The 26,031-nt window shown below is 57.6% G+C and overlaps 1 protein-coding gene across 2 annotated transcripts; it reads right to left on the bottom strand.

Moving 5' to 3' along the window:
- Nucleotides 1-11,391: 11,391 nt before the first annotated feature.
- Nucleotides 11,392-21,534, bottom strand: AMER1 (APC membrane recruitment protein 1). 2 transcript variants are annotated; one of them, XR_005107523.1, is made up of 3 exons: nucleotides 21,487-21,534; nucleotides 13,364-19,716; nucleotides 11,392-13,295 (listed from the first exon to the last, which is right to left on the bottom strand). XR_005107523.1 is itself a non-coding variant. In XM_037408296.1 (2 exons), the coding sequence occupies exon 2, from the start codon at nucleotides 19,620-19,622 to the stop codon at nucleotides 16,296-16,298; it is 3,327 nt and encodes a 1,108-aa protein (XP_037264193.1). In that variant the 5' UTR covers nucleotides 19,623-19,716; nucleotides 21,487-21,534; the 3' UTR covers nucleotides 11,392-16,295. The 2 variants fall into 2 exon arrangements, 1 of the variants encoding a protein (XP_037264193.1); XM_037408296.1 differs by having other exon boundaries at nucleotides 11,392-19,716.
- Between the last annotated feature and the right edge of the window lie 4,497 nt (nucleotides 21,535-26,031).

Below are 26,031 nucleotides of genomic sequence, written 5' to 3'. Positions count from 1 at the left end.
GGAGCCAGGGCTGAGCTTAAATGGGCTCCTGGGCCCACAGCTCTGAGTGGGGGTCCCAGGTGAGGCTGCTCAGAGCCATTAAGGACTATTAGTGCCCTCCGGGCTCTGGCAGCCTGGCTCTAAAGCTGTCCTGCTGGAAGGCAAGAAGAGATGCCATGGCCAGAAAAGATGAGTTGATGCAACGGGAACTGGGGCTCAGAGAGAGCCCAGCCATAATGTTGGGACCCTCGTGGCTCTCAGCAGCCCCCAAGGGGATGGTGCTAGGGGAGCATGAGCCATCAGCACCTTTGCGCTGCCCTGTTGAGCTACATCTGTGTGCAGCATCCATGGAGCAACAAGCAAATGCCAGGCACAATGAGAGACAAAAGATCTGACCCAAAAGTTCCCATTGTGTCCCATGAGTGCAAATCATGGAGGAATCCTCCTCGCTGGTCCCTGGGCTGGGAGAAGCTGAGCTGCTGGGACTGGAGTATTTCAGTCCCCAGCTACACAGTTTTCAGCCAGCTCAGTTCAGTGAAACAAACAGAAAAAACACATATAAAGAACACACACAAAACCACCGCAAAATTCATAAACGACATCTGTGAGGTCTGGGCTGTGTCAGGTGGGCTGGGGCTCAGTGGCTTTCCTTTAGCTCAAGCCATGTCACCATGCTGAGCATGCAGTGAAATCCCTCTATTTATCTTACAGGATTTCTTCCCTCAAGTCCTGTTTTTCAGAGTCAGCCTTAATCACTTTTTAATCATATCTGAAGCTTCTTTGCCTTCGGCATTCCTTAATCTTGGAGATGCTTCCCATAAAACAGCTGTGCCTGTCATCCCTCCCAGAGCTCCCACACGGAGGCTACAGGTCTCATCCAAACGAACGTGTCCTTCACGTTAGCAGCTTCTCCAGCACTGGAAAGCAAGAGGGAAAGTCCATTGCTGCCCAGCCCTGGTACCATTACTCACACACCAGAGCAGCCAGCTGAGGTGTCTTGCCTGGTGTGAAACATGGCTTGGCTTCCCTCCCACAGTGGTTGCAGTCCATGCAGTTTCTTGAGGAACTCAGACCCACGTTTATTGGACAGGGGTTCTTTCGCAAACTTGTGCTTTAAACCCTCCCTCATTAACCATGGGCAATGCACGGGCATCTAATCATTATTCTTCAGTTATTCTTCCATCTATAAGAGCTGCCTTTGGCTAATAAAACCATAATAACCACATCAAGTAGCTGTGTCACACCAATTTCATGGTTCCTTGGATTTTGCTGTCGCACCCCTGCAGCAAGCTGAGCAGCTTTGTGCTGTTGTCCTGCCACGGAACCCCCTATGGGCGCAGGGTGACATTTAGCTGTCACAATCACATCTGTGCCCATTTATCTACCTGGGACCCGAGGACAGGAGCAGCCCCAACCCTGGCTGGCAGCGAAGGGGGGGGGGGGCAGCCAGGGCTGGACCCAGCGGCACCAGCCCTGCCCTTTGCAATCGCTGGCCATCGCTGTGAGGGAAAAGTGATGCATCTAGATGCACATCTCATTGGTTTTATAGAAGGTCTAACCTAGCTCTAGAGAGGCAACCAGTATCCCAGCTTGGAGAGGAAACCTTTAAAAAGCTCAAAAGAGTCTTAAAGTCAATGGGAGCCGGCAGCTCAGGTCATCTTTTGTCCTCTGAAAGTCTTTCCCTGTGGTTTTCGGAGGCAGATGGCAAAAATGAACTCCTGTTCACTTCACCTTCCCGTGTGCTCATGGCAAGGTCTGACTGCTGATGCCTGAGGTGCAGGAGCTCCTCATGACGTGTGCTAAGGGTGCCTACACGTTCACTCTGGGCATCCTTAGCTTGTTGGCATCGGTAGATGACCTTACACTTGTGTCCTTTGCTGAAGTGTTTCCACCAGCTGGAGAACTCGGCCGGCAGGGATCCCCCAGCCGTGCCAGCCAGCCTGTCCCAGTGTGACGCTGCGCAGTGCAGCACTGCCTGCGTTACTTGGCCCTGACGTGTGGCCACTCCTCAGCCCCATTCCTTTTGGCTGGGATTTACTGGGACAGTCCGTTTGCACCGAAGAACAGGAAGCAAGTGAGTGCCGTGAAGCCCACGAGCGACCCCTCGCTCCTGACACTTTCCAGAAAGCTGATGAGCAGAGCGATAACCGGTGGCAGCAGATGTGGCTGCTTACAAACCCTTGGGAGGGAGAAGTGAGCTTGGTCAGGGTGTGTAAGGGGGTGCAGAGCAGCGAGGTGTCCCCCCAAGAGGCATGTGCCTTGTCTAACTGACCCCCAAAACCCATGGGGGGCAAAGCTCTGCTGCCCTCAGCGGGGGCTTTCCTGCCTGTGACCTGGCAGTTTCCATCATGGTTTTGATGCTAGTGACAGGCAGATCCATGGCTTCCCAACCACAGCTCCTCTTCCCAGCCAGGCTTGGGTCAACCTGCCGCTGCCTTGGGCTCATCGGGACCTTCATGGGTGGCTTCGTCTGCCTCCCTCTCCTTTGAGCCGGGCTGGAGAGCAGAGCCACGCTTTGGGCTCTTTACTCATAAGGGGGCAAGTCAGGGGCAGTTTGGTCTCCTCCATCTCCCTGAGGTGCCACCCAGGAGGGGCAGGGTGCCACCGCAGAGGATGGAGACATCCCTGCCTCGGCTGAGCCCGCCCCGCTGCAGACACGCTGCCTCCCAGCCCTCCCTGCTGTGGAAAATCTCTTTCTTTTTTTTTTTTTTTTTTTTTTTTTTTTGTCAACATGGAAACGGGAGGAAATGCACGAAAACCTGGTGCCTGGGAGACGGCAACCTCTGTCCTCCTTCCGCTCCGCTTGCCAGCAGCATCTCCCCCAGCTCCCACGGGAGAGGTGTCCCAGCAGCCAGCCGCACGGCATCTCGCTCCCCGGGCTGTCCAGGCGCAACGAGGGGAACCAAACATGCCTGGGTGAAAGCTGGTTTATTTCCACACACCCTCCCAGTTACAAGCTGCTGGGACTGGCAGGAGAGAAGTGGGGTTCAGCGAGGCCACAGCCGCACCCCCCGGCTGTTGCAGGGCTTGGGCTCACCAACCCCACAGCCACAGCCACCTCCTGGGATGCAGAAAGGATGTGGGGACGGAGGAAACGCGGCTGCTCAGCCGGGCAGCTCCTGGCAAGCAGAACAAGGTGTGACAGGGGTTTGTAACGTAACACAGCCCTTCAGGCCTCACCTTGCTGTCTCCAGGTCTCCTCATTCACCCCCACCCTCCGGCAGTGCGGCCGGGGGGCAGCTGGCCGGGCGGGGGGCTGTGGGCACCCGGAGCAGGGGGTCGGAGCAGAAGGGATGGCATCCGGCATCCCGCATCCCGCGTCCTGCTGCCCCAGGCTCCCACGGGCAATGCGACAGGCCCCGCCAAGTGCAGCACATCGCAGGTGCTCTGCTTCTCACCTCTGCAAAAAGCAAAAGAGGAAAAAAAATTGTAAAACACCAACTGTTACACAGGACAGGTGATAGCTAAAATAAGTATAGCATGTGCGTCTTACTGACGTGAAGCTGGCTTTTAAAAATGGGACACGTTTTCAGGCTCTCCAACCAAAGGGGATGACCAAAAGCCACCACCTGCCCAGTCCCTGAGCCAGAGCCCACTGGTCTCACTGGTGGCAGTGGGCTGAGCGGTCCCTGATGCCCTCTGGTGCCCGAGCACGCTGCTTCAGTGGCTCTGCGCACCAGGGTCCCTGTTGGCCACAAAGCCACAAAGACTTGGCCCCCCGGCCCCCCTCACGGTGTGCAGGAGCTGCGGGCGGTGCGACCCTGCAACCTCACTGCAGCTCCCAGCGCCTGCAGCCACCTCACCCGCCAATGTCTTGCAAATTCAGGTGGTGCTGAAGCCACCAAACCCCTCTGGGGTCCCTGGTCCACTCCCCAGCCCTCCTTCAAAGCTTCAGAGCAGCCAAGAAGCTCCCAAGGCCCTTGAGGGTTTTTTCTCCTCTTTTTTTTTTTTTTTTTTTTTGTGTGTGTGTGGCTTTGATGAGGGACAGTGAAAACGCTGACCTGCGTGGCTTTGCGGTGGCAGTGGCTTTCCACCATGAGCGTGCAGCACCGGCGCGTTCATCCCACGTGTGCAGCGCACACATCACAAGCAGTGACATGATCTAAACCTGACATCTCAACACCCCAAATCCCCCTGTCCAGTCTTGTCCAGTCACTCCGTGGAAAAAAATGGGAGGAACAAAAAAAAAAGGGGAAAAATGGAGAACCCCCTAAGGAAGCCCAGGTGGGGCGAAGTAGATGGAGGCAGAGGTGGGCACCCAGCTGGCGGTGCAGCAAAGCCGGCAGGTCTGTGTCCGGCCAGCGCCGTGGAGCCTGGCTGTAGGATTTTATGGGGTACGGGGTACCTCGCCAGGTGGGATTCGGACGGGGAGCTGGGGACGCTGAAGGCTCGGGGGCCCGGGGAGCCCAGAGCCGCAGACGCGTGAAGCCCCGGCTCGTCTGCGCCTTCGCCCCCGCCGTGTGCCCAGGGAGCGCTCCAGGGTCCCGGGCTGCCCTGAGCCTTTCGGGAGGGTTTTGGGGGAGCCCCGGCCCAGCCCGGCTCCAGCCCAGCAGCTGCAATAGCGGGGCTCTCCCTTAGAGGTCAGCCCAGCACCAAAACTGCTCCAAAACTCCCCACCGACCGACGGGACTCCCGCACCGAGCGGGAAACGGGTTTTAACGGCTGCTCGGGGCGGGCAGGGCAGGGGTCCGACACCTGCAGCCCCTCGCCTTGCTGCTCCCAAAGAGGATTCCCAAAAGTTAAGCTCTTCCACCCACTCTCCCGCTCCTTCCCACGCGCTGGCGTCTCCAAACCCCGTGTCTATCCCAGGTCAGGGATGTCCCCCCACTAGGGCAAAGCCTGGCCAGCTCCAGTGGATGGCTTTTGGGGAGCAGGAGGACTGGAGGCTGGTCTTGCTGCTGCTGCTGCTGCTGCAATATTTTCCATGCCCAAAGCAGCTGGGACAGCTGCTCAGCAGCCTTTCCTTTTGGTTTAATTCCCTCTTCCCTTCTCCTCCTTTCTAACAACTCAACAAAAAAAACCTGTCCCCCCCAAAAAAAATCCTTCACTGACAGTTCAATGCGTCAGAAATAAAATCGCTTTTTTTCTTTCTCCTCACCCCACCCCCCCTCCAAATCCCTCCAGCATAAAACAGATTTCAGCATCCTACTAAAAATACAGAGATTATAAATAAACCTCTGGCATGGAGCCACCGCTAGCAAGTTGCACCCAGGGCCAGCGGCCACCCTGGAAATGGCAGCAGGACCTCAGGGCTGAGCCATGGGGGGACCCAGGGCCCCGCGGTGACACCAGACATCCCCAAACCCGGCTGCTGCGGTGATGCCAGGGCATCGCTCTGTGCCCAGGACGGGGACCCCGGGACTGTCCCCATCTGTGCCAGCCCGGCCATGGGCACAGGGGTGAAATGAATCAGTTGTCCCAGGGGTGGTAGCAAACCACTTGCAGGACCTCAGATGGAGCAGAAGATGGAGACAGGTGCTGCCACCGAGCTGCAGGTGACACAAAGGCCACCCCACCGCTCCCGCTCCGACCAGAGGGATGCAGCGCAACCCTGTATGACTCGGGGGCTGCTGCAAAGAACTGCTTCAAGGTTTCTGGGGACACCCACAGCCCCTTGCCGGGGAAGGAGGTGGCAGCCCTGCACCATGGTCCTTCTGCCCATGGCCAACCAGTGCCACGTCCCCCCTTTTCCTTACTTACAGGAGCTCAAGTAAAGCCTGAAAATACAAAATGAGGGTAATCCAGAAGAGGCACCAATAGAAAGTAAATAAAACCAACCCCACTTTTTCCCTCATTAAAAAAAAAAAAACAAACAACATGCACAGGACACCAGTGTGTTTGGTGGCCTATTTTTGGATCCCTTACTTAGCATCTCCTGTCTCCAGCATGGGCTGAATGTGACACAGAGAAGGGAAGGGGATTTAAAAAGAAAGCAAGCACACTGCTGCTGCCCACTGCTCAGCCCAGGAGGGAGCTAAGGACCAGGATTATCCTGGGATGGGTTTATCCTGGTGGGATGCTGGAGGAGCAGGCGGCAGGAAGTGGATGCTCATCCTGGCAGAGACTCGCACAGGAGAGGAACCGTGGATGTTGCTGAAGCTCGGCCTTACTTACCATCCCTGGAGGGAGCTGAGAGCCGGCCAGAGACTCGAGACTTTGGGGTCAGCAGCTCTGCCCGATCCTTTGCAAACAGGGGCAGCTTCAGGAAGAAAAGCCGGGTCAGCGGGAGCGATGCGCAGAGCAGCTCTGCACCGCACCGAGTGATGCTCAGGGGTGGATCTAGCCCTCTGCTATAAGACAGCAATTAACCAGCAGCCACTAGTTCCCTGCAACAAGCCTCAGCTGTCCCAAAGTGCCCACCCTGCTTCCCTTCAGCTGTGCCTGTTTCTGAGGCAGTATGTTATTTTCAATTATTTTTGCCCACCTCTGCAGACTCCGGGGGGGGGGGCACAAAGGTTTTGCCTGCCTGAAATATTTCCTCCCATGATACTAATCACATTAAGTAGGTCCTGCCAAAGCCGAGGCTCCCTCCTCTGCCTGACCCCATCAGCTTTGCCTTTGAAAAGGGATTTACTTCAGCCAGTGCTTGTCTGTGCTTTCACACCCCTGAGAGCAGAGAGTTCTGCTTAAAGCAAGGATTTAGAGAGATAAAGATGAAATTAAATACACAGCAAGGCTTGCCAGACTGGGTTGCGCAGTAGAAGCAGAGTCAAGAGTGCTTCACAGCCACAAACCCCAGACAACTGCCTTGATTAATGGGCTGGCTGCTAATTATCACACCCAGCTTAAGAAACAGGCCAGGCTGTGCTTTGCCTGGCAGCCTGGTCCTAGTTGGGATATATCAGCAGGATCCAGGGATGCCAGACCCCGGGGAGATCCTCGGTGCTGTCATGTCCCCCCAGGTCCCCCCAGCACCCACGTTACTGCTGAGCTGCATCCACAAGCTCGAAGCCCTGGAGCCCCACAGCTGCCCCACCTATCCCACCCCCTCCCCTGCCAAGGCAAAGTTCACAGTCTTGTTCATTGGTTTCAATTAGTCTCCTCAGCTGAGACTACATCAGAGCCACATCCAGCCCCAGAATGACCCCTTTTGCCCCAGCTCCACATATTCCTTCATGGAGCGATGTCGTTGTGTCAGAGCCTTTTGAATTACTTTGGAGAAAAAAGAAAGAAAAAAAAAAAAAGAAACTTCAAAGTGTGAAACACATTTGCATGATGACAAACAACTGACTTCCAGTGTGTTTTTCCAGTAGGGCCTTGTCTGTAGTGAACGAGCAGATTTGTATTTACTAGTAGGCAATTAAAGCTGAAGGTTTGAAGCAACCCCGGGTGTGGGTGTGATGGGCCATCCCAAGCACCGATCACATCATCCTCATCAGCAATGCTCCACTACCACAGTCAAACACTTCTCCTGCCACATGTGCAGCAGGAAAGAGGCAGGAGAAGGAGAAAATAGCGCAGGGAGAAGGTGAAATCCGTCTCCTGCAGCATCCCTCTGCCAATCTGCCCCTGTGGCTTCTAACATCCCGCTGGTACCCAGCCACCTGCATCCATCGCTCTGCCAGCGAGCTGGTACTCGCTGCAGGTGAAGCCAAGGGGAATACGCTCCAGGCACCACTGACAGGATGGTATGAAACACCCGCAGCCGTGAGCACTGCCAGCGGTCCCCCAGCTAATGCCGGTGCCTGCTGGGCACCCCAGCCAGCGCAGCAGGCTTTGCCACTGCCCGCCAGAGAAAATGCCGTTGCAGCTTTAGCAGTCTTAGACCTCAAAAATGGGATCTGGAAAGGCAACCCGAGTGCTTGGGGGAATGTATTTTAAGCCGAAAAGCGTGTAGGATGCGGGAAGAATGCTTGGAATAACAGCCTGGAGGGCTGCGAAGGGGTGGGACAGGATCACAAGTCCAGAGGGAGGGTATGAAGACTGCGATGAGATTTGAGCTCGTGACCTCCAGGAACCCTCCAGCAGCGCACAGCCCTCGCCCCTGCCCGTCCTTTTAACAGGTTTTTTTCCCTTTCTGGATGAGGTTTCCGTCCTCGGCAGGGGAGAGACCTTGGCAGCGCTGACCCAGCTCCACGTTTCATTTTTCCCAGCTGATTACCTTCCAGACCTCTGCCTGTGTTTAAAATGAAGGAAAATAATTACAGCTCATCAATCAGTGGCATTTGGCACCTGCCCTCTGCCCTTTCCCTGCCTGGGTACTTCTTTTTCCTCCCTAAATTCAATTAGGGATGATCAGGAGCTTCTCCCCCTGAAGAAGCGCTGGGCCAGTGGCCTCGTCCCTCTCTGCTTGTTGTCAGAGGTGGCCTCAGCTGCTGCCTTTGTCCCTTGCCATCACCACAATGGGGAGGTCACACGAGCGCATGGTCCCGTGGGATGGCTATCAGGGACAGAGCAGGGAGGGAGCTGCCCAACCCCCTGGCTCAAACCCCCCTTTGCCTTCTCCCCGAGCTCTTGCTTTGCGCAAAACCTACCAGAGCTGTGACTAACATCAGCCTGGTGACACAGTCAAACCTCCTCCCTGGAGCAAGGCAACCCAAAGGCCCTTGTTTAAACCCAGAGGGAAAGTCACTGCCTCAACCCAGTGCACCGTGGCTTCGGGCGCTGCTGGAGGCTGCACCCAGCTCCATCCAGCCCTTCCCTGCTCCCCAGTATTCCCAGCTGAAATGCAGCAGCAAATAATCCAGGGGTGCAGGCTGTGGTCCCCCTCTGCCCGCTGATCTCTGTGGCAGCCCCCAGCATCTCCTCCAACTGCAGCAGCAAACAGCCCTCGAGCGCATATTTCCCTCTCTCCACCAGGCTTGGAGAAAAGAAGCTTCAAGACAAAACATATTAATTCGGCTGAAACACCCTTGGCTGCGGCCTGGGTGCAGCACAGGGGCACTCACAGACCAGGGGGGACCCAGCCGTGGGGTGGCCCCGAACCATCTCTGCTGTGCCCAAAGGGAGAGGACATTTGCACTCACCTCTTGAGAAAGCTCTTCAGATACCTGTGCTCCAGCTACCTCCTCGCAAGCCTCTCCACCACCTTTTCTTTATTACAATAAAAAGTGGGGGTTATCACCTGCCATCATACCACTGGTTCCCAGCTGCATCCTTGGAGGCATCGAGCGTCAATGGGTGACCCGTGCAAAGTTGTGCAAGGTCTGCTGGTGAAGTGCTTTGAAGCTTTCCGTCGGCTACAAGCATCTGCAGCCAGGCGAGACAGCTGATGGTGGCCCTGCTGAGCCTGGCACGGGGCGGTTTCCCTGACAGCTGATGCTCAGCCGCGTCCGGTGGTCCAGGAGCAAAATCAGCAGCCACCATACTGCCTGTTTGTACCTAAAAGTGAAACACTGAGGAATTAGGGCATGGAACAGGGAAGTCCTCTGAGGCGCAACATTGGGGAAGGCGTGGGCAGCAGAGGGGGAGCTTTGAGTGGAGCGCTCTAAGTCAGAGTTTTCAAGGAGGACGCTCCCAGCTAAGGATGCTTGGAGCAGCAACAGTGCAGCACAAGGAGCAGAAGAGGCGATACACAGCCCTGGCTGCTCGCAGACCCCGAGCCCTGTGGCAGAGGATGGCCCTTCCCTCCAGCGTGGTGGCTGGCCAGGAATCTCCAAGGGATGGAGTCAGGAGGGACAGAGCCCTCCCCAGGGCCCCCGCCTTGCAGCCAGGGCTCCTCTGTGGCCACTCCGGACTCAATGTAGCAGCTCATCAGGCACTACAGATAATTACAGCTTTTTATAAACTCATTTTTTTACCCGAGGAAGGGAGGGGGAGCAGGACTCTTCTCCTGGGCCTTTCCGTGCACTTTGAAGCCTTGGGAGGTACCCGAGGAGCACGTAAAGGAGCACCCAAGCTACTGCTGGGATCGAGAGGGAGCTCTGGTGGTGCTCAGGGCAGGCTGGGTGGGAACGATGGTCCTGGAACCTGCAGCACCAACCCTTTGGAGATACCCACCATCACCGCCACGGCAGCGCTGCAGCAGGACCCCATGGCAAACGCATGGCCAGTGGGGAAGGTGCCATCGCAAACACAAACGTCTGGCCGGGGCAAGAGCCCCTCTCCCCCAGCTGCCTCATTTAAGCTGCTCTGAAGGCAGCTGAGCCTCAAGCCAGCGTCTCGCACCACTGCCAGCCCCTCACCTGGCCTCTGGTCTGCACCTCGTCCTTCGCTGATTTTCAGAGAAGCCAGTTTGCGGTGCGCTGTGTCTGCCGTGAGCCCTCCGCCGCCCCGTTACCAGCGGGAGAGGTCCCGGACCCCCGCACAAAATGGGGTGACACGGGGTGACAGCCCCATCGCTCTCGGGTCATCATTCCTACCCGCTCAGAGCTATCACTGCGCTCGGGGAGTTTTAACACATCTTATTTCTGTTTTCCTTCTGAAATCCAGCAAGGAAACCACCCAGGCCAGACACTGAAGAGCAGGAGAAGCGGAGTAACACAGGAGCGTGAATTTCTTTCAAGCAGCTGCTGGAGTGCAGGGAAGAGCAGGTGCCTCGGCCACCTCCACGTCCTGCCCCATCCCTCACTGCCACGCGCTTCCTCGCCCCCGCTGCACACCCCCGAGCACCTCACCACCCAAAGCAATGCTGGAGAGGCTGTTAATTAAAACCGATCGGAGGGATCAGCTATTTATCAGTTATCAGCCAGGGCAGGCGCAGCTCCCAGCAGCGCCCGTGAGCATATGCCTCCCCCCAAGGCTGTGCCCAAAGCCTGGGGGCAGCGGGTCACAGGGCTGCAGCAGAGACAGCTCGGAGCAACTTAAAGACCAGGAAACTAGTGCTACTAAATAATAATGCTGACAAATTCCCTTAGAAATGCTTATTGCACAATAAAAAAACCCAAATTAAAACCATCCCTTCTGTTCCATACCAAGGGACCTACCTGTGAGGCCAGCTGGGTAGCATGGGGCAGGGCAGGGGGAGGCGAAGCTGCCGCTGGTTTTCCTGCTCCCATGGATGCCACTGGAATTTCTCCATCACAATAAATTTTGCTGGAAAGGAAGGAGCCCGTGTGCCAGCTCACCTGCAGCCACTGGCACCTTGCGAGGATGGACCCCACCAGTGACATTTCTCTAACCTGGAGCCAGGTGATCTCTGCTCCCTGTCACCCACGTCAGCCCTGGCTGCCACTGACTCCAGCAACAGCAGAGGATGAGGAACGATGATGGGAAATTTGACACTGGGGGCTGGTGCCTTAAATGATGGGTATTTTGCAGGGTTCATTTAATGGCACAGCGCTTGGCCGAGGAGCGTGTTACGGACCAGCGCTGTGCTGTGCTCTGTACAGCATCTCTTCTATTGCCTTCTCCCACTGAAAAAGCCGCTTCACTTGCAAATAATCAAGAGACAGGAGAGGAGGGAAAAGGAAAAGATTAAATCAAGCATAAAATAAGCAATGGAAAAAAACAAGCCACAAGTGAAATCCAATGTTCTCTAAAAATCTGGTTTATTCCTTAGAGTTCAGTGAAAGGAACATTCATTTTAAAACACAATCAATACATTAAAAAGTTTAAAGGACTAATAGCAATGAGACCAGAAAGAAAACAAAAAAAAACCAACCCCAAAATTCAGATAAGTCAGTCACCTGGGAGGAGCCGCTTCTGCTCCCAGGGTGCCTGCAGACCAGCTCTGCAGCCACCCGCAGCACGAGGCAGCGGGGACGCACGGGCTGACCTGGGACAAGGGCTAATTTTTTTTTTCTTTAGAACCAAGAGGGTTTTTTTTAATTTACCACTTCACCCAAGCGTAGCTTCTAGGATGATTCAATACCAGCAAGAAGAGCAGGCAGCCCCAGCTGGAGAGGAGGGAGCTGCAAAATTAAGAGGTGGAGGGAATGTGAAATGCAGCGCGGGTCCGAGCACCCCAGGAATGTTTGCTGAGCCACCTGCCCCTCCAGTCCCCATGCTGGGAACGAGGCCAAACCCATCTGAGAAAAAAATTTAAAAATTGCCATTAGGTGAAGAGCTATTTAATTAAAAGACATAAAAATCTATGCACAGCCAAATGGCTCAGCAGCAATTGCCATCTCTGCTGGCACTGGCGGGCGGAGAGAGAAGGTGAAAAAGTTGGCTTTTGGCTGTAATCTTTTAGCTTTTCAGCATTTAATTTTCTTCTTGCATGTCACTGTTTGACATTGTTCTTGTCTGCCCAATTAATCACCCTGCCCTTCTGCAGAGAAGTTATTTCAGCCCTTACACCCCGCGCAGGGTTGCAAACTCTGCAGGGACACAACTCCTACAGAGTCACACAAACAAAGCAGCATATTCATTCAACTCAATAAAAAACAAAAGCAAGAAGAGCCACATTAACTAGTGTTGGGTCTTAGCTTACCAGAAGCTCTCCTTGCATTTTTGATCCCAAAATTCAAGGCAGCATTATTCCAGGAAGATGCTTGACCGATGCTGGCAATGCAGGCGGCACAGGGCTGGAGCTCCCCCGGCTCCAGCCTGGCGTGGCAGGAGAGGAGGAGAAGGTGGAACACCCCGTTAATCCCGTATGGACCCCAGGATTATTTAAAGAGCAATCCTCACACACGGAGAAGGCGATGCTGCCTGTGCCAGGGCAAAAACTGAGCTCCCAACCTGGCCAGGGAGCACCAAGGGGAGAGGAAACCTGTCACCAGATTCAAGAGCATCACCATGCACCAACCAACAGCATCTCCTGTCTGTGGATTAAAGAAAAGCCCCAGTTTTGGATAAAATAATTTAAGCAACCAGAAGGAAAAGCCGCAACTGAAATTTGCGGGTTTCTGGTTTAAAGATGGTCAGCAATACCTTCAGGGGGGGGAAAAAAATAAATCACAAAGTCCACAAATTCAGATTAGAAACAATGCTTAAAAAAAGAAAGAACAGTTGACTAGTGTGACAAAGCAGGATTAACACAAAGACATCTCAGCAGTGTGTGAAAGCGAGAGTGTGTGTATTGGTAACGGACCGGCTGCTGGGTTTGGGAGCTGGCCCTGGACACGCAGCAGAACAGCACGTTACAGGAGGATATGAGGAGCGAGGTGGTTTCCTTGCATTGCACGGGCAGTGGCAGCAGCAGCAGCAAGAATTGCCTTTTCTCCATCGGAACGGTAAACCACACCACTTTGAAAGACAACGCACACGAGTAAAATAAGAGTCCATAAAATTTCCCCATGAATATAAAATGCAAAACTATACAAAAATAGATAAAATCGACCATTTTCTTATGTGTATAAAAACAAACAAACAAAAAAAAACCAACCCCAAAGTCCCCAAAATGCAATACAGAATTACTTGGTAGACTGACCCGAACGGCAGTGGTTTCCTCGCAAGTTAACAGCCGTAATTCATCACTTTCAAGGCAAGACCTTCCCTGGAAGGGACATACTCGGGCAAGTTCCTCAAGGGAAGGTTTTCCTTAATATCTTGGCAAGACAATCTGCTATTCCTGACTTCTATGACTTATTTCTGGTTTGGAAGCCCTTTTTTATAAAAAGCCTCAATTAGCACTCTCAAATTTGAGTTCCTTGGGTAAGGCAGTATTTGACTAACAGCTTGATCCAGATCAAGGCCAGAAGATCTGGTCCTATTTATCCCGGGACAGACAGGTACTTTAGGAAGAGCAGTACGTCAGGCAGTGAAATCCAATCTGCCTGTGGCAGCAACAATTGACGGGCTGAGTTAGCATACTGAAAAATCTTATTTCTTTGGGTTAATGGAGCAGAATACGCCAATAATCCAGCAAATTAGCTCCAAAAATGCTTTTAGAAAACTCATTTTAAATCAATAGATATTTGCTTCAATTAGTTCACATCGAGTTAAGAGGAGAAACCTTTGGTATAAAGTCAGATTATCAAGTCCTGGCTGTATTGCTTTCACTCATTTGAGTCTAGAACTAAGCCCTTCCCCTACGTACCTACAACCGAAAGAATTATTCCTAGAGACATGCATCTGCAACTGAACATTCATTTTAGCACCGAGACACTTTCATACCCCACCAAGACTTTGGCCAAGGCTGCACCATGCCTAAACAAAACGCTACGCAAAACCCCCTTAACCCTCAAGATGCCTTTGGTGACACGCTAAAATAAAATAGTAATTAAAAAAACAGCAAGGGGCTGCTGCTCAGGCCAAGCAATTACTGTGCGTGCCTGTCCGTGTGACGCCGCCAGCAGTATTTGCTCGTGGTTTTCATTCCGTGAGTGGCGGTGAGATGTGCAGTGCCGAGACCAGCCCTGTCCTTACTGCGAGCAAGAGGGGAGCCTGTTCCAATTAGACAATATTCATTAGCAGATGGTCACGTGCTGTGCTAACGAGAGACTGCACTCACAACCCTGAGGCGAGGGGACCTGCCACCGGCCGGCCGACCGCGTTCTCCTCTCCAGGTGAGGGATGCAGAGCGGGAGCGGCATCAAGACCCGGGTTTGTTCCACGAAAACCCCACAGAGAGACAGGAGAAAAGAAACGTGGCACAGCAGGTTCCTGCGGCAGCGCCCTGCAGCAGGACTGGTAGGAAAATACTGAAAACTTAAGGTTTAAGCCCATGGATACACAGATGGGTCTACTCCAGCCTCAGCAGGCTGGTCAGGAAAGATGACACATACGTGAGTCAAACCACAGGCAAGCAAAGCTTTGCCCTTCCCCGCTCCTTCACAGATATACAAGGACAGAGCAGTAAGGAATTTCACTGCAAAAAGAAATACCGGGACCTCATTTTGCTTGGGAGGCGGAAATAAAAAGACCCCAACCCATCTCCTTGTGCCTGTAAACACAGCGATGCCAGGGAGCTGCTGACATTTCCAACCAGAGCCATGTCCGTACGGGGCTGCGGGCAGAGAGAGCAGCAGGGGGTTACCGGCCGCGGGCAGGAGCCTGCGGGAAAAGTGAGTTGGGGTGGCTCTGCCCAGCCCTTCACCCTGCACTTTGCTCCGGAGAGGGGAGGGAACTCTGGTGACATTTCCAGTTCATGAATATTTTTTTTTTTAATGCTACAAACTCTGTTGCAAAGAAAAGCAGAAAACAGGCAACTGGGGCTGGGAACAAAAATAATCATCGGTAACTGAATTAAAATCAGAATACAGAGCCTGGACAGAAGGAGGGAGAAGCTTTGTAGGCCATGGACAGGGAGGTTTGGTTTAGGGACAAGCATGTCTGAGGTCACAGAGGACATGAGGACCAAAAGCCTGGAGGAGATGTTTCCAAAAGCTTGCTCGTACAACCTCCTCAAAGTTTGCCCCCACAGCTCACAACCCTCCTCCACACTCCTTCAAAGAGGAAAAAGAAACACAAAACCTGCAGCAACCTCCAGCTTTTTTGTTCCCTCCAGTTAGGAGGAAGAAGTTGTGAAGCCCAATTTAGGCTGCGTTACATCCTGTATCCCATTGAACAGAATACTTTCCTCCTATGAATTTATGCAAAGAAAACAACTGTAAAATATTTCTTTAAAAAAAACAAACAACCCACTAAACTTCCTTTTGAAGAAAGCAACAGCATCTGCAACTTCACAGCTACAGGCACAACGCCAATTTAGCTTATTTCAAAGACCTTGTCCCTGTGGTCGTGGGCCAGGAGAGGCAAGGAGCGTGGGACAAAACACGGGAAAGGCTTTAACGGAGAATTACGCACTGTGAAGACAGACCATGACAAAGAAGGGACGGACACTTTGTTCTTAAAAGGGACACCATTGACAGCACATCTCTCCAAGCACAGTATCTTTGAGCAAATTAAAACTAGACCTGGAAAACATTACCAGCACACACACAAAAGCTCCTGCTTTCCTTTGGGGCAAGGGGAAAAAAAAATAAAAATAAAAACATTACTGCAAAGCCCTCTTTCAGCTGACTCGCCTCCCATCCTCGCTCTGGAAATAACTGGTATCCTTCCTCTCAGCCTCCCCAAATCGAGACTGAGATGGAAGACATTCAAAGAGAGTCTGAACCAAAACATTTCACCACGAAGAGGAAGAAGAAACCCAATTTCTCTCAAAAGTTTCCCCAAGACTTGCTCTATCAGCTCCAATCCTGCAGAAAACCCCCAAACCCGCCGTGCTAGCGATGGGTCCATTCCCAGCTCTTATTTTAGCAGCAACGTGAGTGCACACTGGTGGCTGCTACTGCATTTGGCGTTCAGGAGCGTGGCGGCTCGCGCCGGAAAACAAGAAAGTGCCTCAGTGTTAACGTACGAATCCCGGAGGCGGCTCCGAACCCCACCAGAGCATCACAGCAGCAAGACCACGTACCACGGCTGTGGGAGAGGAGTGCATCTGATCAGCCCAGGTCTAAATTATAAAGTCACTCTCACAAATAGCTCGCTAACATTTTCCTCCCTCCCTGCCCTTCACAACCCTTTTCACACCCTCCCCGGCGCAGCTATTCGGCTTCAGCAACATTCACGGCAGCGCTCCGGCAGCCGGCTGGCAGTGTGTGGCTGGGGGCAGCTCTGCCTTTCAGGGGCTCTCCGCAGTGCTCGGGGCTGCTTACGGCATCGGTGGCACTGCTGGGATGCTGAGGCATGCCCTGGGCGATGCCAACGGGTTTGCACTTGACGCGTTTCTCTGGGGAGCAAGAGAAACTAAAGCCTGGGGGCAGCTCAGGCTCTGTCTCCCCCAGGGGTAACAGGCAGGCCAGCTTTTTGGTGGTGACTTCTCCACGGTACCTGTAGGAACCAGCCACCTCCTGGGACCACCTGGTGTCGGTCTGCAGAGGTAAATTGGAAGGCCTGAGCGGGAGCCTGTTCAGCTCTGGCTCTTGAGGCCACCTGTCCATTGTCTCTCCAGTGATGCTCTGGGAAAGAGGCAGGAAAGGGGACACGGTGCCTGACTGCTCCGACGGCTCCCAGTTACTCTCCATGGCAGCGGCTGGAGTGAAACCCCAGTGCTTCATCCCCCCGGCAGCTGCGTCAGTGTCATGTTGGAGGTGCTGCAAGCCTGGCCAGCTCAAGCCACCATCAGCAGCTGCCAGCTCACCCTCCTCCTTGCTCCTGCTCCTCCTCGCTCCACCCGAGTCCTTTTTGCCACCCTCCCGCTTTGACCAGAGCCGGCTCAGCTGGGGGCCGCTCTTGGCAACCTGTGAGTCAGCAAGCTCAAACTCCAGGCTCTCCGTGTCAAGCGACCGGCTCCTCCGGTCGACAGAGAGCGGTGCTGGCATGGAGGGGCTCAGCCCGTGGAGGCGCAGGTGGCGGGGCAGGCTGGCGACACCCCAGTTGCAGCTCTGGAAGGAGCCCAGGGTGTACCCTGGGGACATTCTCTCGTCACATTCAGCCAACGACTCTTTCTGTCCATAGCCATCATCAAAGGCCTCGGCAATGTCCTCACCAGCGTTCATCTCGGGGTGCTGTTCACACTCCCCTTCTCCTTCCTGCTCCACATCGACAACATCGAAGGTGACCATGGTGGGGAGAGCAGGGAGGTTCTGGGTGAAGGAAGAGCCGGAGGCAGAGCTCCCCAGACTTTCAGAGAGGCTGGAGAAGAGGGTCCCACTGCTGGCAAACTCCACTAGCGCTTGTGAGAAGCTCACAGTGTGCTCAGGCTCGTGTTCGCTGCCCACCTGGGGCTTGTCAGAGGTGGTCTCTGCTCCAGGGCCATGCTCCTGCTCTGGGAGTCTGTAGCTGGGGAACGTCCCTGCTTTGGCTGGGGCCACGCCACCGTGGATGGAGCCCCCAAACAACCCACATTCGGGGTCCGAATCAAACCCCAGGTTGTTCTTCGTGAGCTGAATAAGGCAACTTCCTTGGGCTTTTTGGCTGTTGTAACAGTTTTCTGGACACAGAGTCCCTGGAAAATCCCTCCACTCTGGATTTTCAGCTCTAGCCACCAAAACCCCACCATTCACACCCTTGTTTGGGGCGTGCGAGGCCACCTGCTCACTACCAAGGCCACTCTGATTGTTGCCAACTGAGCTGGCTGCTCTAGTTTTACATTCAACGCATTGCTTCTCCCGGGGACACTTCTCCTTGCTGGTAATATCAAGTCGTTTCAAGACAGGCTCCCCCTGCAGCTCCCAGTACAGCAGCTCCTTCTGAATGGCTGCTAGTCGCTCTTCTTCCGTTTCCATCACCCCTCTTTTCTGATCCATCATCTGGACCAGGCTCTTCTCAGCAGGGAGGCAGAAGTCCAAGAAGTAGCTGAAGATCCCCGGGCGTGAGACTTTGCTCTCGAACAGAGATTCCTCCCCATGAGAGGGACTCATTAGTGCGTCAAACTCATAAAGTGCATCACCGCTGTAACTATCTCTGGGAAGACGGTCCTTCTTCATCTCACTAAGCCCATCTCCAGCTTCATCCTCTGGCCCCGGGGTGGTGGAGTCGTAATAACCCTCGTCACTATTAGGGGCAGACTCTTGCTGATCACTCTGCGGCGTCAGAAGGTCAACACCATCCATCGCATCCCCCACGTAGGGGTGGGCTTCCGCCTCGTGCGAGGCATGTGTCTCCAAACTGCTGCTCGACACCTGAGCTCCGTAGCTCCTGTCCCCTGCCACGTTGCTGTTCCACATCTGGTGGAGGTACTCCTCCGACTCCTCAGGTATAGCCATCTCCTCCCCACCACCCTGGTAGGTGACCAGGCAGGAGCTCCGTTTAACGGCATCTCTGCTGCGCTCCACAGAGATGGTGCTCTCAGCAATGTCAGGCTCAGCAATGTCATCACCACACCCCGTCAGGGAATCAAAGCTCTTCAGGGATGTGACGTCTCCCAAGATGAGATTTAGCAGGTCCCCAGAGTGTAGGCAGGGAGGGTCGTTGTCCATGAAGTCTGGATGAAAAGCCAGCAGCAGATTGCTGTGGTCAAACTCTGCACAGGCAACAGTGTCAGCCTCTGATTTCATACCCAGAACATCCCTCTTCCCCGACATCACCACCATGTCGCCCTCAGAGCTGCCTTCATCAGCTGCGAGACAGCTAGGCTCGGCAGCCTCACCACAGTTGGCAGCTGTGCCCACCAAGCGGTCATCCTCCGAGCTGCTCAAGCAGCCCGCGGCAAGAGGGACAGGTCCTAGTCCCCCTTCCTCCGCAGCCCCTTGGCTCTCCACTCCCACATCAGGAGCTTTGCTGGCTTCCTCTGTGTCCCTGGTCCACTCGGAGAGCTCCGCTTTCTCGCACTCAGCAACCTTGCTCTTCCGGTGACGCCGGATGCTGTTAAAAAACCCTTTCAGGCCTTTTTTGGGTCTGGGAAAGGAGGACTTATCTCCGTTGGGCTTTTTCTCACATCCCTCAATACTCCCAGGTGGAGAGCTGTCCTGCTGGCCAAAATCAAACTTGGTGCTGGCGTCTATGGCCAAGTGAGCACTTTGGGAACTTGGCAAAGGGCAAGGATGCAAGTCCCTGCTGCCCTCCAAAGGGCTCTCCAGCTGCGCCCCACTGCCCTTGTCATACGCAGCACCACTGAGCCCGTCGTGGGTCTTACACTTACTGAGGCCCTTTTTAGAGGCTACCTTCCCCTGGCCTTTGTTTCTGCCTCCAAAGAAACTGGGCAACGTACAGATGCTCCTCTTCCCTCCAAACAGTTTGAAAGCCGTTTTCTTCAGCTTGCCAGGGGGTGGCTGAGGCTGCTGCAGCTCCCCAGCTGCGACGGAGGCATTGCCCTGCTCAGGCAGCCCGTCCCCGTTCTCCGCCTGCTGCTGGTTGCTTCCCTCCCGCTGCCCGCAGACCACCGACTGTGATCTGGTCCAGGCAGGCTCCTCCGTGCAGCCCGTTTCCATGGCCACTGGTCACTTCAGGTGCATCCAGCTGGAAACAATGACTTTGGTAGCAAAGTTCTCTTCTGGGCGCAGAGATTGAAGCATCGCAGCTGATCTAAAGCAAAGAGAAAGGGGAGAGAAGTGAGGAGACAGCAGCAGACGGTGCAAAGCCAGAGGCAGAGGTGTCACGAGACGAAGAGCTTCGTCACCAGCTGGAACTGGAGCTGCAAGAGTCTCCAACAGCTGCTCAGCTCCCTCCACTCAAAGCTGGGCACAAAAACATCACAATGTTGAAATTTGAAAGTTTGCAAGTACAGGAAAACCAGGTGTCTCCATTCAGCTGCCATCTCTGTTCTCCTGCCCAAACCCTGAGCCACCCTTCACTCCATCTCCTTCAGCTGCCCAGCCTTTTTTGCCACTGGGCCAGTCAGGTTCGGTCACCAGCCGTTTTTGAGCAGGGAGACACAGGCTGCTCCAGCGAGCAGGGACCGACACCTGCCAAACCCCACTTCCAGCTCTCCCAGACCTCAGGCCAAGATACAGGGAGCATTGTCACACAGAGCTGGACCAGGACGTGGCCCATACCCTGAGCATGTGTCCAGGAAGAAAGCTGTTTACTAGATTATTTATTTTTTTTAGAAGATTTCAATTGTTTTTTGAAATTACCTGTCCAGCGAGAAAGAATTGCATTAAAAATACCCACTATGAACCACCTTGAGCAGATTATCTCAGAAGCAGAAAGGTAGGTTTTAAATTTGATCTGGATTGATGTCAGCAACAGCAGAACTAAAATAATAATGTTTCTTTCACAGAGATGAGGTTGAGGAAAGCAAATGCAATAAAAATCATAATGCACTGCCAAGCCATAATGCCCAGGGCTTAGCTCTTGCTAAGGCGAGGCTTTCCATAGCATTTAGCCAGGGATCCTAAATAAAAATACACCCAAACGATGGCCTCTGGCTCCTGCAGGCCGACAGCAAACCTAACATTTAAGATTTTATTTCTTTTTCTCCCCTCAAACCTGGGGAACATGGCAGCGCTGCTTTGCCTTTATAATTAACGGTAACCCCCAGCGTCCACCCGCCCCACTCAGGTCAGCAGCTGGCTGGCAGCCCCCGCCCTCGGCCACCAACATCCCCCTCAGAACACCCAGCCCCCCCCTCCCCGGGCACCCTGCCCCCCCCCCCCCCCCCCCGGACTCCTCCCGGCCTGGCCGAGGCCCGCAGCCCCCCGCGGTGCTGGGTAGGTAACACGCGTGTCCCTGCGCGCAGGGCGCCCTGGAGGGGGAGGGGGCCGAACCGAGACAGAAGCGAGATTTAAAAAATTCAATTTGAAAATTATTTGGCCACGGCTCCGCTGGCACCAGCGGCCGCCGCCACGGCCAGGCAGTACCTATCTATGGGCGTGCGAAACGTAAAGGCACCGGGTGCGAACACCCTCAAAACGGATTTCGAAAAATAGGAGGGGGGGGGTAAAAACAAAAAGCCAGCACAGAGCGAGGAAAGCTGGCGGGTCCCCTCGCCCAGCGGGGCTGGGCCTGCCGGGGCAGCGGGGACGGGCGAGGGGCGAGAAGGGCTGCGGCCCGGCCCGGCCCCTCCGTCCACCCCCGGCCCGGCCTGGCGGCAGCGCGGCGCGAGCCCCCGGCCCTGCCCCGGCTCCCCGGCCCCGCCCGGCCCCGGCGCTGCCGCTCAGCTCGCCGGGCCCGCGGGAGGCGGGAAGGCGCGGCCGCCCCGGGCGGCGGGGAGGGGAGGGGAAGCCGGGCCGGCAGGGAGGCCCCGGCCCGCAGGAGGAGCCGCGGGGAAGCGCCCGGCGGGCACAGGGGTGGCCCGCGCCCACCCGCGGAGAAGCGGCGGCCCGGCTCGGCCCGGCCCCCCCCTGCACTTACCGGGCGCCCGGGGGCGGAGCGGGGCGGCGGGGCCAGCCCGGGCCGCCGGCGAGTGGCCCCGGGTCAGCGGGTCCGGCCGGCGCGGCCGCGAGGGGCGGGGCCTGCGTGACGCAGGGGGCGGGGCCGCGGGGCTGGAGGGGGTGGGGCCGCGGGGCGGGGCCGCCGGCGCGGGGCCACGGGTGACAGCGGGACACGCGGGTGGCAGCGCGTGCGGTGTGGGGGGGCGGGGCCGTGGCGCGGGGCCGCCTCGCCGCGGGTGGCCGTGACGGTGGGTGACGCGGGGGGCGGGGGGCGCTGCCGTGACGCGGGCGCCCCCGCGTGACAGCGCGTGTGTGCCGGGCGGGGAGCCGGGACAGGGCCCCGCGCGCGCCGCGGGGGTGGCACCATCGCGGTGTGTTACCCTCACACGCACCCACCCACCGCCGCATCCCGCGCTCCTGCCACCCTGGCACTCCCAGTACTTTCCCCCCCCCCGCCGCTGACACCCCACCACCCCCCAGGCTCACCCCCACCCACTGCTGCACCCCCAGCTCGCACCCCCCCCAGCTTACACCCCCCCCAGCTCACACACCCCCCAGCTCACACCCCCCCCAGCTCACACACCCCCCAGCTCACACCCCCCCAGCTCACACCCCCAGCTCACACACCCCCCAGCTCACACCCCCCAGCTCACACACCCCCAGCTCACAAACCCCCCAGCTCACACCCCCCCAGCTCACACCCCCCAGCTCACACACCCCCCAGCTCACACCCCCCCAGCTCACACCCCCAGCTCACACACCCCCCAGCTCACAAACCCCCCAGCTCACACCCCCCCCAGCTCACACCCCCAGCTCACACACCCCCCAGCTCACACCCCCCCAGCTCACACACCCCCCAGCTCACACCCCCAGCTCACACACCCCCCAGCTCACACCCCCCAGCTCACACACCCCCCAGCTCACACCCCCCAGCTCACACACCCCCCAGCTCACACCCCCAGCTCACACCCCCCCCAGCTCACACCCCCCCCAGCTCACACACCCCCCAGCTCACACCCCCCCAGCTCACACCCCCCCAGCTCACACCCCCCAGCTCACACCCCCCCAGCTCACACCCCCAGCTCACACACCCCCCAGCTCACACACCCCCCAGCTCACACCCCCCCCAGCTCACACCCCCCCCCAGCTCACACCCCCCCCAGCTTACACCCCCCCCAGCTCACACACCCCCCAGCTCACACACCCCCCAGCTCACACACCCCCCAGCTCACACCCCCCCCAGCTCACAAACCCCCCAGCTCACACACCCCCAGCTCACACCCCCCAGCTCACACACCCCCCAGCTCACAAACCCCCCAGCTCACACCCCCCCAGCTCACACCCCCCAGCTCACACACCCCCCAGCTCACACACCCCCCAGCTCACACACCCCCCAGCTCACACCCCCCCAGCTCACAAACCCCCCAGCTCACACACCCCCAGCTCACACCCCCCAGCTCACACACCCCCCAGCTCACAAACCCCCCAGCTCACACCCCCCCAGCTCACACCCCCCAGCTCACACACCCCCCAGCTCACACCCCCCCCAGCTCACACACCCCCCAGCTCACACCCCCCCCAGCTCACACACACCCCAGCTCACACCCCCCCAGCTCACACCCCCAGCTCACACACCCCCCAGCTCACACCCCCCCCAGCTCACACCCCCAGCTCACACACCCCCCAGCTCACACACACCCCAGCTCACACCCCCCAGCTCACACCCCCCCAGCTCACACCCCCCCCAGCTCACACACCCCCCAGCTCACACCCCCCCCAGCTCACACACACCCCAGCTCACACCCCCCCAGCTCACACCCCCAGCTCACACACCCCCCAGCTCACACCCCCCCAGCTCACACCCCCAGCTCACACACCCCCCAGCTCACACACACCCAGCTCACACCCCCCAGCTCACACCCCCAGCTCACACACCCCCCAGCTCACACCCCCCAGCTCACACACCCCCCAGCTCACACCCCCCCCAGCTCACACCCCCCCCAGCTCACACCCCCAGCTCACACACCCCCAGCTCACACCCCCCAGCTCACACACCCCCCAGCTCACACCCCCCCAGCTCACACCCCCCCAGCTCACACCCCCAGCTCACACACCCCCCAGCTCACACCCCCCCCAGCTCACACCCCCCCCAGCTCACACCCCCAGCTCACACACCCCCAGCTCACACCCCCCCCCAGCTCACACACCCCCCAGCTCACACACCCCCAGCTCACACCCCCCCCAGCTCACACCCCCCAGCTCACACACCCCCCCAGCTCACACCCCCAGCTCACACACCCCCCAGCTCACACCCCCCCCAGCTCACACCCCCCCCAGCTCACACACCCCCCAGCTCACACCCCCCAGCTCACACCCCCCAGCTCACACACCCCCCAGCTCACACCCCCAGCTCACACACCCCCCAGCTCACACCCCCCCCAGCTCACACCCCCCCAGCTCACACCCCCCAGCTCACACACCCCCCAGCTCACACCCCCAGCTCACACACCCCCCAGCTCACACCCCCCCAGCTCACACCCCCCCCAGCTCACACCCCCCCCAGCTCACACCCCCAGCTCACACACCCCCCAGCTCACACACCCCAGCTCACACACCCCCCAGCTCACACCCCCCCCAGCTCACACACACCCCCAGCTCACACCCCCCAGCTCACACACACCCCCCAGCTCACACCCCCCAGCTCACACCCCCCAGCTCACACCCCCCCAGCTCACACCCCCCCAGCTCACACCCCCCCAGCTCACCCCCCCCCCATGCATGGCTGACACCCACCCACCACCACCACCCCCCTCACACCCACCCTAGCACAGCCCCAGCCCCCACCCACCCACTGCACTCCCAGTTCCCCCCCCCCCCAGCTGACACCCACCCATCCCCAGCTCACCCCCACGCACTCACCCCCGGCTCACCCCCACCCACTGCTACGCCCACAGCTCACACCCACCCACCCACTCACGGCTGACACCCACCCACCACCGCACCCCCAGTTCCTGCCACCCACTGCACACCCAGTGTCCCCCCCAGCTCACACCCACCCACCCCCAGCTTGCACCCACCCACTGATCCCCACCCTCCGGCTGACACCCACCCACGCACCCCCAGCTCCCACCCCCGACCCTGGAGGCCCCCCATCCCCATGCACCAGGCCGGGGGCTGCGGGTGCAGCAGGGACCCCAGCAGCAGCCCCCACCCCCTGGGAGCAGGGCGTGTGCGGCCCCCTGGAACGGAGCTTCCCCCATGCTGGAACCTTCCAGCTCCTGCTGGGGTCACCCACGCTCCCGCTGGTCCCTCAGGCCACTACCAGCCCCCCGGAGCAGTGGCCACTGCAGGGGCAGGGGGAGGGAAGACCCCCCAGCTCCCCACGGTCCATGCCCGGCGCTTTGCCCGGCCCGTTCGATGCCCTAACGCCCCCCCCGGGAGATGCCCCACCGCCTAATTAATAGACACTGATGAACAGGTTCCATAACGAGCCCGTAAATAACACGATGCACGCCTGTGCATCGTGGGGTGCGACCTTGGAGCCCCCCTGCCCCCACGTGGCTTGCGGTGCCGCTGGGGCTGGGGGGCTGCATCCTGCCGCATCCCCACAGCAGTGCGGAGCCTGCAGCTCACACCGTGGCAGCTGCCAGCGCTGGGGGGGGGCGACCCCCAGCATCCGAGCCTCTGGGGTGGGTTGTCCCTGTCACCGTCCCCATCCCTGTCCCTGTCCCCGGGGTGCCCAGCACCAGGCCCAGCCCCCAACCCCACCGCCACCCCCGGCCATGGCACTTCCCTGCAGCCCCTCAGCGGGCCAGTGCTGCCGGACCCCGAGGGCGTTCCACCAAACAGGCCACCAGAGTTTAATAAGAATATAGCAATGACACTTTTAATTAAAAAAATCCACCACAACCAAACAAAACCCAGGCAGAAAAGACCCTCGGCCATCACACAAAGCACTTTTGGGGCGAGGGGGCAGAGCTGGGGCAGGGGGTCGGGGTCGGGGACCCCCGGTGCTGCCCCGGGAACGCTGGCTTCGCGCCCTGGATGGTGACGCTGTGGTGGTGGCACACGGCCAGGTCCAGGCTCCGGCCACCAGCGCTGGGCTACCGGCCTGAGGGGGTCTGGTGGGAGCCCTCAGGGGAAGGGGGCTCAGCGCAGCCCAGGCCGCACTGGGGGGGCAGCAGCTGGCACGAGGCCTGGTGGCCCCCCCTGCTCCTTCCCACCCCACCCCCCAGGCGGGCAGGGGGTAAAGCAGCCTCTGCTCCTCACCCTCTGCACCTTTTCCCAGCCCCTTCCCCAACAGCATCAACCCGCAGTGAAAATCCCTCGGCAAAGGGGGGTTCCAGCCAAAACCACCCAAAGCAGACCCTGCCCCACCGCCGGGCCACCAGGCAGGAGCTGAGGGGTCTCTCCTGTTTCCCCCTCCCCACACTTCCACACTGGCACTGCTGTTTTGGAGACACCGAGCGAGCGAGGAATACTTTCCGACCGCAAACTCATGGCAGTTCCACAACGCACGGGCGTC

This window comes from Falco rusticolus, chromosome 14 (assembly GCF_015220075.1).
Source record: "Falco rusticolus isolate bFalRus1 chromosome 14, bFalRus1.pri, whole genome shotgun sequence".
NCBI classification, from domain to species: Eukaryota; Metazoa; Chordata; class Aves; order Falconiformes; family Falconidae; genus Falco; species Falco rusticolus.
The sequence above is the reverse complement of the archived record's forward strand: the minus strand, read 5'-3'. Positions and strand labels throughout refer to the sequence as shown.

What these genes read in the sequence shown, in the direction of transcription:
- AMER1 (XM_037408296.1), bottom strand. Translation starts at nt 19,622, where the DNA reads ATGGAAACGGGCTGCACGGAGGAGCCTGCCTGGACCAGATCACAGTCG.